This window comes from Dunckerocampus dactyliophorus, chromosome 1 (assembly GCF_027744805.1).
Source record: "Dunckerocampus dactyliophorus isolate RoL2022-P2 chromosome 1, RoL_Ddac_1.1, whole genome shotgun sequence".
Taxonomy (NCBI): domain Eukaryota; kingdom Metazoa; phylum Chordata; class Actinopteri; order Syngnathiformes; family Syngnathidae; genus Dunckerocampus; species Dunckerocampus dactyliophorus.
The window spans coordinates 18,922,213-18,934,316 of NC_072819.1; the positions used below are offsets into that span (position 1 = coordinate 18,922,213).

Consider the following 12,104-nt stretch of genomic DNA (forward strand, 5'->3'; position numbering starts at 1 on the left):
CACTGTCAAGACTGGTATTAACAGTAGCGATGATTAACAAATGACAGAAAGACAAGGGGATTAGTGCTAAATCCCCTTCCATAAAGGTGTAATGATGGTTAAGCAAAGCTTGTAAAACTGTATTTGCCATCAAATGATTATTCAACAAATGATTTGGAGCATTGATACATTTCAGTACAAATGCCTCAAAAGTGCTTAAAGTGCTGATTTTGGCTCTCCATTCAAACTACATCAACAACTGTATAGCAATTGTACAATTGTACACCTGTCAAGGAAGTTGGAAAATGTTTAGGTGTATTAAAGAATCATTTCTTTATCAAATATAAATAATGAAGATAAAATATGCATGTTACAGGGTTTTTTCCCCAGTTTTTCCACGTTACAGTTTTTTCCCCAATTTTCCCATCATTAATACAACATAGAATTAATTACGCTCGTTTGCATACTTGTATGATGTCCATGACGACACCAGCAAAGACCAGTCCAAGGCCTGACACCAGGAAGGGTACCACGACCTGCAGAGCGATGAGCCACGAGCTCTCGGGTAGAAATCCATGTTCTGAGCGTGTTAGCTTCCACGTCACGCCGCGTAACTTATTCCCCTGGTAGAAAAGCTCCAGCTCAAGATGAGTCACTGCCATGTTTGAGTGACAGGGTTACTTCAGGTTAATGTACGTCATCACGGGAAATGTAAAGATGTGACTCAGGCAGTTGAAGCCTGAAATCAGCCAAAGTTTAAAGCAATGAGGAAAAAAGGACAAAAATCTTTTGGATGCTGTACTGAGCTCCAACTGATCACAGTCAAAAGGTCTTGTGGTCTGTCCATAAATAAAGCACTACATAATTAAAGGTCCAAAAGGAGCAGCTGCATGTACTTTCACTCCTGGAGAAGCTCATATGAAATGATGCATCAGTCAAGGCAAAACAGGTCAAGACCAGATACTCTCATGGACTGATTGGTGAGTCACTTTATCGACAGGCAAAACAATAACCTGAAACAGTTACATAAAAGCTATGCTTCCTATCAATGATAAAAGTTCATTGTCAAAATAAAACTAATAGGATGTGCTTGGTGTTAACTATTTAGTCAGTGATGATGCATTTCATTTACAATGGATAATTATTAGTTAACCTTACTTTAAAAAACATGCAAAACTATTGCCTTGAAAAAAAAACAATGGAACCTAATAGATGTTTACGTTTTTCTTGGTACACTCCAGTGAGATTAACTTTTTTTAAAATAAGTTTGTTCTACTTATTTATCTGAGTTGACAGTGCTAGTGGGTTTTACAGCATGTAAACTAGACATTTAAGTACAATACAACACTTCAAATTCAGCAGATTTAACTTAAAATGTTTAGGGTTCAAGTGACACATTTACTGTATCTCATTTAAAATTGAATACGTTTAAGTTACAATGTATAGTTTAGGGTTTAGTTTAGTTTATGGTTTAATGACTCACTCTGTTACACTGAAGTGTTTAAGTTTGCATTCAAAAGTACATACATTTTAAATCAATCATGGCTTTAGGTTAGTTCCTCTTACTTATGTTACAGTTAAGTGTTCAGTAAGACATTTTGAGGTTTGCATTAAAGAGCTAATACGAATTACAATGTCCTTTGTAGGTTGTTATGCTGTAGAACTGTAACTGAACTTGTGAACACTAACTTGCAATGTTTTAGGTTAGCTTTTCAAACTTCTACTGTTCAGTACATTTATTAAGTATTCAGTGAGTTCAACTCTGGTCTTTGGTTTCATTCAAGAGGAAATGCAAGTTACAATGACGGTTTTGAGGTTAACGGTGTTCCCATCCTCCATAGAATGATGCCTGGTATCACTGACCTGCTAGTGAGTCAGCAGTGATGAGGTGATCCATTTATCAGCACCAACATGAGAACATTAACACCATTTTGCCTACTTATGTCACAATGTTTGTCTTGTTGCTTTACTCTTGCTAAACTCTTATGGAAAAGTCTTTTAGTAAAAAAAGGTTATTCAAATGAAAAATACAGATAGAGACAGTACGAAGAGTACTGGTTTCCCATGAGCTTCAGTTGCAGTTAAGTCTTTGTTGTATTTAGTCCTCAATCTTTTCGGTCCCATCAGTAATAAACTTGACCTCCTGAGCGACAGCATCTTCCAGAAAAAAAAACAAAAAAACCAACGGTGTGACTGTTCAATCAGTTTAATGAGATGTCATTTGTCCTGGCAATAAGAAATCCAAAAGGTCCGGTAATAAGATGCAGCAGCTGGTGTCTGGCAGTGAAGTCTTCCTCTTGTGCTTTCAGCATCAGGATAGTACTGCTCTGCTCAGCTCTGCTGTGACGTAGTAGATAAAGAGGCAGGACCGATTCCACTGCACGTCATGCTCTTCCAGATGGGAAATGACAAGCTTACCGGCATACACTTAACACTATTCCCTCTTGCTTAGTCCTACTTCCGACAATATACAGTGGTGGGAAAAAATGCCCCCTTCCTGAATTTTTTTTTTTGTTGTTGTTTGTCACACTTACTGTAAATGTTTCAGATCATCAAACAAATAAAAATATTAGTCAGTGACAACACAACTGAACACAAAATGCAATTTTGAAACAAACTTGAGGTTCTGCAGCAGGACAATAATCCAAACCACAGCAAGTCCACCTTTGAATGGCTGAAGAAAAACAAAATGAAGACTTTGGAGTGGAGTGAATTCTATTGAGATGCCGTGGCATGACCTTAAAAAGGGGGATCGTGCTTGAAAACCCTCTAATGTGGCTGAATTACAACAATTCTGCAAAGATGAGTGGGCCAAAATTCTTTCACAGTGTAAGAGACTCATTGCAAGTTATCACAAACACTTGATTGCACTTGTTGATGCTAAGGGTGGCCCAACCAGTTATTAGGTTTAGGGGGCTTTTTCACACAAGGCCATGTAGGTTTGGAATTTTCTTCCCTCTTAACAATAAAACGTTTCATTTAAATCTGCATTTTGTGTTTAGTTGTGTTGTTATTGACTAATATTTGTTTGATGATCTGAAAGATTTAAATGTGACAAACATGAAAAAAAAGAAATCAGGAAGGGGGAAAACACTTTTTCACACCACTGTATTTCTACTTCACTGGTCTAATAGCATCCTACTAATCTCCTTACTCCTTTTTTAACCAACCATCCTTATGTCATGACCAGCCTATGCTTTTATTCTACCACTTTTCAACCTGCTATATGTTTACCCTTATCCTGTCGTATGCAAACACTACTAAAACTAGTTTTCAAGACACTTTTCTCAACGTAATGTCAAAGCTAATGATTGAAGCGCCACACTTCAACAACACCTACAAACTGTTGTTGCTGTAACAGTTGCCAGTTACCACAACAAAGACCTGTTGGTGTCGTGTGCATGTTTAAACTGTTACCTACGGTGGCTGACAGGGGCAACGCGCAGCAAAATCCAAACGCTCCAAAACCAGAAATGCACAAACACCATAAAACACATGGAAAAATGCTGAAAATTAAAAATGCTGCAAATCACATAAAAGCTGCAGGATAAAAAAAAAATGCAAAAGTAAAATGCTGCAAATTGCAACACACACAAACCCCCAAAACACAGGCATGAAGAGAAATGCTGCTTCATGGAAATTCACTAAATGGAAGTCAGACCTGAGGAACATCCGTCTCTTATGACTTACGTGATATTTTACAGTCTTATACAGCAACCAATTTGTACAGCCAAGGGTATTATGACAAAGACAAAGAAAATATCCTTGGCGGCCCTGATAGACTGGCTAAACTCCAATTTTCAGAGTCTAGCTTTAATTAAAAAAAAAAAAAAAACATTTTGATACACACTTACAGGCTGGAGTGGATTTAAAGTAAAGCAGATACTGTAAATCATTAAACTTGTTTGGCCAGCTTCACTTATTTATACAATGGACAGTTTTAAACACTGAAAGATGTGTCTTCATTCAAGAAAAAATAATCGTGCAACCTTGGTTATTGTATGCCCCGGTTTTCAACCAAAATTATTGCCAAAAATAAGTCTGTTTTTGTAAACTGTCTCAGTTATTATACGGCCAAACAGTGCCCAAACAAAGCACCCGCGCGTTGGTAACTTAGTCTCTGTGAAGAATGGACAGTGGTTCTTTTAGAATAGGGACACTACAGACAGATTCCGGCCAGGGAATCCTTTAATCATCTTTATTATGTGCGTGTGGGTGCTTTAACTGTTCATAGAACGCACACAGAACGATGAAGAAGTCATTTTCTCCTTTCTTCCTTGGACAAAAGCTGTGCTGGGGAGGCATTCACTTTTTTTTTTTATTATGGTTGCAAAATAACCCCACCATTGGGCCAAAGAAAGTTGCAAGTACCAATACTTTGATAAAGTAGGGGAGAAATAATAGGCAAGAAATAACTCATATTAAAAGTACAAAAGGTAGCATCTGCTACAATAAAAGTGAAATGTAATGTAGGATTATAAACATTTCTTAACACAGATTGCAGGGGGAACAGTTTAAAAGAGACACAATACAGTAAGGGTGACTGTACCTGCTGCTGAAATTTACAGTAAAATTCAAATGAGCAAGTATACGGCTCTAACCATCCTCCCACTCTTTAATGTTTGGAATGGATGAGAGTCAAATAGCGTCCCTGTGGCTCTTGTGTCTACCTCCCACCCTCCTTCCACTCATCTCTGTCTTGAATAAAGGTAAAAGTGATATTAAATGTTCATTCATCAATTTCATTGATCATGTATATGTACAATATTTTGCATCGTTTTCTGCATGTAAAATTATAATTACTTTCTAGAAAATGTGTTTTTTGTTCATATTTCTGGGTGTCTGAAACAGATTAATTGGAATTGCATGATTTCCTATGGAAAAAAGTTAGTAGTTTTTTGTACATTTCGGTTTTCGTCTACCTTTTAGAACAAAATAACAACGAAATTCAAGGTTCCTCCGAACGTAGTAGTAGTAGTAGTACAGCCATCCCTCACTACATCGTGGTTGGAACATCGCTCCCTCACTCTATCGCGGTTTTTGAAAAATTCATTAATTAATAAATACATTATTGCATTTTCGTGGTTGATTATGGCCCACTACTAGTCAAATAATATTGAAAGACAAGTCATACATGGTATTCTGGTCACTAGGTGTCAGTAATGACACAAAATATTGATGAGACATGACACCTTCACACATCCATGACATGTCCGACAAGATATAAGTGAAAAAGGTTCTCTCATTCCATGTGGAAGTGGTAAGTTTTTGGCTTCTTACTTTATCCTTCTTCCCCACTCTATTTGAAACTCTTTCTTACGTTTACAAAAAATACATAAATTGGAGGCTAACTACTTAGCTCGCTAACAAAAAGCATAGTCCCTGCAGTGATACAGTAGCCTGCGTATTAGCAATGTGGTGTAAACAAAGAATGATCGGAGTGTAAAGGTGACTGTAGGGGTGTTATTTCATGTCTACAGGGCTCCAATAATGGCACAAAAAAATAGGCTTTCTATGGTCTAACTACGAAAATATTCAATTTATTAATAATGAATTCTACTTCAAATTCACTTATCGTGGTCGGGTCCGGAACCAATTAACTATGATAAACGAAGGATGACTGTAGTTGCGAAATTATTAATTCAGTTACAAGAAATGCCTTGATGCACTCTCAGTGCAAAGTGCGGTGGACCTGAGGGATCAAAAAGGGTTACTAGTGTTCCATGACATGCAGGTGGCACTGGCAACCCATGCTATGCAATTGATTTGGTAACTCTTTAATGTCTGTCCCAGAACCGGTAATGTACCGTACATGACAACTTAGAATCTACTGTGACTTTTCCTTACTACACTAAGTCCCCTACTAACAAACATCCGACGTGCGAACACTCGTAGATACAAACACAAGCCGACTGGTCTATATTTTCATGCGTTTTGCCTTATAAGCCAGCCCATCATTATTTATATTTAAGTCCATATTTCACATGCTTGACCAGTAGAGGGCACTGTGACACTGCTAATAGGACCAACAGGCGATTAAGACCAGTGGGAGGAGACTGAAGAAAAGCTAAATTGGAGCTGAGCATGCAACCTGGCACAGCTTGTGATTAAAGTTTACGAAGAGTTAATAGGCCTGCTTATAATTCTACACCACCCACGGAACACTACCTCTTTTAGAAGAGTCTAAAGACACGATTTGTCCTTTTTTCAATATCTCCGCCTCCTCCTCCACCACCAACGACGTATGCTCGACCACTCCTCTTCAAAGGTAAATAACATTTATCATTACGTTTTGTTTTTTTTCATTAATTATTACTACTGCATCCAAACTCGTATTTACATACATACGCATATACTGTATATGTATACACGTACATCTAGTACCCATACCATTGGTACTATTACCTTTTCCCCTACTTAAGAACGACTCGACTAGCGAACGGTCGTCTGTAACCAATTGTGTTCGTTAGTTGGGGACTTAGTGTATTTAAAAAAGGTACATACAGACACACACACACACACACGTCTTAGTACAGTCATACATTCTGTTGATGTTCTTGTTAAATCCTGGACACCAAGGAAAATAAAAAGAGTCACACTACACACACATCCTCAGATTATAATAAGAAGCCTAAAACAAAAGCCTTTTTATTTGGATGTGCTTTCCATTCAGACTGCTCTGTCCTTTTGAATCTCCCTGCAGACATACCATTCATTCAGTCGAAGCCACTACGCATTGTCCTCTATCAGTCACAGCTGAGAAACTGATGAGCGACTGACGAAAAGCGAACGGTAAGACCCAATGGAGGATAAAATGTGTTAATCGGTGGAGGGTAAAGTGAAGGTGACCCACATCAGCGATTACCTTATCGCAAAAGCACACAGCAAGAATTTCCCAAGTCCAGTTAAATTGAACCGCAGATGAAGATTAAATGGAATCACAGGCTCATTAAAGGTGCTGTCTGTCATTGTTATGTACTGCACTGAGGGCGCTAGCGTTCAAACTTACTATATCCTGCCCTCTTCCTGCTCAGAGCATATGTAAGGCACACCCCACATAACACGTGCAGGAAAAGGTGACTTGAGCTGCTCTGAGACTGAGTGTACGTTTATACGTGCGCACACGATGGCATGAGCTGCAAGTGAGTGACAGCCATTAACTACTAGCCACTCCTACTTTTCGGGCTGAATGACAAATATCAACCGTTTTAATCCATAATTTAATTCTCCAAAACCACTACTGATAACATATACATGATATTTCAATCAATCCTGCTGAAATTCTATACACGTGCTTGTCAGTCCCCTAAAAGTGTGTACCAAATTTTGTGTTAGTTTTATTTGCAGAGCTGTGTGAGAAATTCTATCTGAAAGTCAGTCGACTTATGGGGTTTAATAACAGCACCACCATGTGGTGTATTTGTCAGGAAAATAAGCGCCAGCAATGCAGTAGGGGTGCATGTTTCGACACATTTTCACCCTTTTGTGTGCAGCGATTCAGGAGTAGAAGAGCTCGCTCACACTAATACATCCAGTAATGTGAAAACACAAACGACATTTTCCCCCAAAACCTCAGGTGACATTTGAATTTGTAGGTTCCACTACATATCTACATTTTTAACCATGATGTATATGCCATGAACAAAACTGCCTCAACTCACCTGTACACTAGCCAGCACCATCCCAGCCATCACCATTCCCATTCCAGCCAGCAGGTAAGGGAAAAGAACCTGCAGACATATCACTAGGGATGACTCCTCTTCCACTTTTGCTACAGATACTTTTGGCCTCGCCTCTGATGGCTTTTTAGAAAGCGGCTGAAGGATGGGGGGTAAGGTGAGCTCATCATGTCCATTGAGGCTATCTGCCTGTCCAGCACTGGGACTAGCACTGGAGCTCTTCCCTTTGGGCCGTGACTTTTTGGTCTTTTTCCTCTGGCGGGTTTGTTGTGGTGGTTTGTCATCGCCTGACATGATGGCTGTGCAAACAGTCTGGCACAGGATTAATCTAGAAAAGCACAAATGATATGATTAGGAATCAGAGAATACAATAGCGCAATGTGTTTTCCACCAGAATGGGCCTAAATGTTAGCATATTAGCCAGCAGGATTGCACAAAACTATTGAACCAATTACCATCTACTGTAGAGGGTAAGGCATGTAGCAAAGAAGAACCCATAACCATCCATCCATTTTCTATGCCGCTTATCCTCAATAGGGTCCCGGGTATGCTGGAGCCTATCCAAGCTGACTTTGAGCAAGAGACGGGGTCGCCAGTGGTCAGTCAATCGCAGGGCACATATAGACAACCTTTCACACTTATGTTCATACCTATGGACAATTTAGAGTCGCCAGTGAACCTAGCATGTATGTTTTTGGAATGTGGGAGGAAACCAGAGAAAACCCACGCACGCACGAGGAGAACATGCAAACTCCACACAACTGCCCAACGGAGATTTGGACCAAGATCTTCCCCATCTCCTGACTGTGTGGACAACATGCTAACCACTAGGCCACCGTGCGGCCCTTGAGCCCACTACATCTACCGAATTTAGCAAACAACAATTCTGGTATACACAATAAAAATCCCACCTGCTATACATACTGTACTTAATGAATTGCAATAGTGGTCACACATGTGTGATGTTTTTCTTTATTTTTCTCGAGCTCCTCTGCCCTGACGTCTTCTGGCACTTCCCTTATGCCTTGAAAATCTTTCTTTAATTGAGTAGAACTGCAGTTATGGTACTTTTCATTATCATGTACTATGCATGCATGCATTGTAAAGCTCGCTAATAGCTAACAGCATTAGCAGTTAAGCTAGCTGTTTGACCAAGGGGGGACTGACCAGGTACAAATACAAATACAATGCAATACTTTGTAATATTTAAACGTGCAATAAGTCAATGTGTGGGAAAAAAAAAATATGAGAGGGTAAAACATCACACGACATCAGTCTGACCTTAAATTGCAGCATTTTTAATCAATTCAAGTCAAATCTTTGTTGTATGTTCGTGAATATTGTAGCAATGTTACAACACTTTTAAATTTGTACAATCAAGTCTGTGATTCTATCCGATAAGGCATGACTTGAACTTTAATTTGATACCTCATTCACTTCTCTACCCCAAATATTAAAGACGTTAGAGCAGATTTTACACCCGAAAATTGTGCCTCTGGTCCCCATTGCTTTAACATTGAGTCAAGAAAGAAGCTGTGATCCACCCAAGTGACCTTGGCAAGTACAAATGTACTACAAAATATATAACTTAGGCTGTGAAAATCTGTTTTAAAAGTCAACAGAGTAGCATTTTACATTCCTTTAATAATAAAAAAAAAAAAAAAGTTCAGGGAAGAAAATCAAGCGTCATGTTTTTCATGCAGGCACTGCAGTGCAGCAGCAAGCTTAGTATTCGTTTTCACCCCACACTAACCACAAGAAATAATTAGCTAACATTGATGACAGGAATGTATAACATCCACTCCATATTTGAGAAAAATCTATGTTTTTTTGGCATGATTTTGTTATAATGAAGCGGCACAGAAAATGGATCGATGGATATCTAAATTATCCATATTTTATTTGCTTTTATATTTACAATCAAGGCATCCATATTGAAAATAAGACAAACAATACAAACGTGACATGTAGTATTTCCGGGTCAAAAAAAAACATATTTCTCACAATTTTAGTTAAATTTCGTCTGCAGATAGATATTAAAGTACATTAATATACCTTTTATCGTGTCCTGAAGCTCCGGTCCATGAGTGTGAAAGGCTTAAAGTTGTACTTAACTTTCCAAGCACTGATTTGCCTTGATGTGGTCCAACACTCAATATAAATCCGATACGAAATTGAAGATGACAAACATGTATACGAATGAAAATACACCTATCATATGAAAAAAGGCATTTTTAAGGATGACCCCACGGACTCTCCTAACAGAGCACTCACGCTCAGTTTCAGAATTTTTCATCACTAAAATACGGGTTTTGTAACATTGCTAAATATTGCCTCTGTATTGAGGTGTTTCATGTATTATCGTCGTAAGTGACAACATCAAAACATCCACACTTCATAACCTAGACTACAACAAATGAATTGAAATACATACGCTATACAGCGTCAAAGTCAAGGATACCTGAGAAAATACACTCATTTATGGCGGTGTCTATTAATGCCTTGTAAAAATGATATAAGAACGAGTGTGGTCTAAAAAGAAACGGCTGTTGACACCACACCGGAAGTATCCATGATGATTACAGCCATCCCATAATGAAGGACTCTAAATGGCAAGGACGGTGTCAACTCGGTATTACTTCCGTAGTATTCCCTGCGCAGGTTTGGCAGCCATGATGGTGAGCAGAATCCGGAAACATTGCATGGTGAACATATACTCGGCACACTGTTACGCCATTAATTGAGCCAATAGATGGTCCAAAAGACCACATTTGTCATAATTAGGGTTTCCCAAAGACAAAGACAGGTATGTGTTATAAAAACGTTGTAGATTTATAACTGCGGTTGTTCTAAATAGCCAAGACTGTGGATAAGACTCACAAAGTTTATATTGTGTGGGACTCACACAATAGCGCTTAAAGTCACTTCGTTTCTCTGGGTGATTAGTTGAATTAATGACAAGTCAGTGATGATGATTTAGGCTATAGTCTATCAAATGTATTAACATGTCATTACTGAAATAAATGTTGGCTTCCATAATTATCCATATAATATAAGTATTATTATTTTGTATATTAATTGTCAAGCATTGGTAACACTGTAAGGAAGGAAAAAAGTAAAATAAAGAAGGAAAAGGTTCATTTCATACTTCTGCTCAGGTTTTTATTGACATCTACATGTAGGTCATATTTGTCGAGTATAATAGATTTTTAAACCTCTCTCTCTCTCTCTCTCTGTATATTTACATATATATATTCATTCTGTTCACAGCGCATAACTTTATTTTACAATCAGCTCAGGGCTACAGAATACATTGTACACATATTGTGCGCCAAGCCCGCCCACCTCTCTTGCTCACCATCATGGCGGACGTACTGCGCGATGGCGTCCCACAATCTGTTACATGCGTTTACATTTAGAGTCCTTTGCCATAATACAGCTATCGTAACCTCTACTAAAAAAAACAAGGCGCTCTTTGATTGGGTGACTAAAAAATGTGGCAAAGCGAAACCCTGCCCCCATGCGGATATACGGAGTAACTAAACCCTACACATTAATCTGTATTCTAAAATATCTATATTTTACTCAATATGAAATGTTTGTTTGTGATTTAAAAAATGCAAAAAGGAATCTACTGTAAAAATCCATATAAAAACATTTCATGACACAATAAGGTTCTAAATTGGATATATGTGTTACAGTGTTTTTCCCAGGACAAACATGTCTCCCACTTCAGTAACATGCTCTCTATGCTAAGTCTACATATTTATTACGTCTTGGAAAAAACCCTGTTCTGTTGTCCTCCCACAATACAACACACATACAGTAAAAAGCTATAACAAACAGTGCATAACAAACTTTAATGTGAGGCTGAGATTTAAATGTATCGCCCTTACCTTTTAACTGCAGAGCTTGTGTGTGTAGCCAAGCTAGCCACACATTTCCAAAAATAACTGCACTTTTGCTGTGTGTGTCAATTTAGCATAAAAGTCGATCTATATTAAGTTTTTTTTCTTCAGCTCACACTGTGTGTCTTGTGTACTGTAAGGAGTACATGAAGCAATGTGCATGCATCATGGGACACCGGCTTGAATTTCATGGTATTAGCAGTTTAGGATACCCCCACCCCCATTCCTCCTGTCTTGTTCCTTCTCTGCTGGCAGCAGGCAACACAACTTGCACGTCTGAATGGGCCTCAAAACAGTTTACTTCTATGAATGAGATCTAGTTCATTGTAAATGGAAGCCTCATGTTCCAAATCTACAGCTTTAATGTACTGTGAATTGTTCTCTTTTCTTGCCTCAACAAATGGCAAATCCAAATTAATAAATCCATTAATTAGAACACAAGCAATATGTTTATCCTAGTCAATGATCTTCTATAGGGCAGGAGTGCTCTGCTGTTTTTAAGGCCATTAACAGTTGCATGTAACCTGCTGCATGTGTT

At 38.4% G+C, this 12,104-nt stretch overlaps 1 protein-coding gene across 4 annotated transcripts in view; it reads right to left on the minus strand.

The window, feature by feature from the left end:
- The window catches only part of LOC129182480 (solute carrier family 41 member 1-like), a 27,694-nt gene extending 17,435 nt beyond the window's left edge, over positions 1-10,259 (minus strand). Inside the window, exons 1-2 of one of the 4 annotated variants that reach the window (XM_054778673.1) lie at positions 10,120-10,259; positions 7,641-7,986 (exon numbers count right to left, since the gene is read on the minus strand). In XM_054778673.1, coding sequence (XP_054634648.1) covers positions 7,641-7,952 — 312 coding nt within the window. In that variant the 5' untranslated portion in view covers positions 7,953-7,986; positions 10,120-10,259. The other 3 variants (XM_054778662.1, XM_054778684.1, XM_054778693.1) reach the window with 3 other exon arrangements.
- Between the last annotated feature and the right edge of the window lie 1,845 nt (positions 10,260-12,104).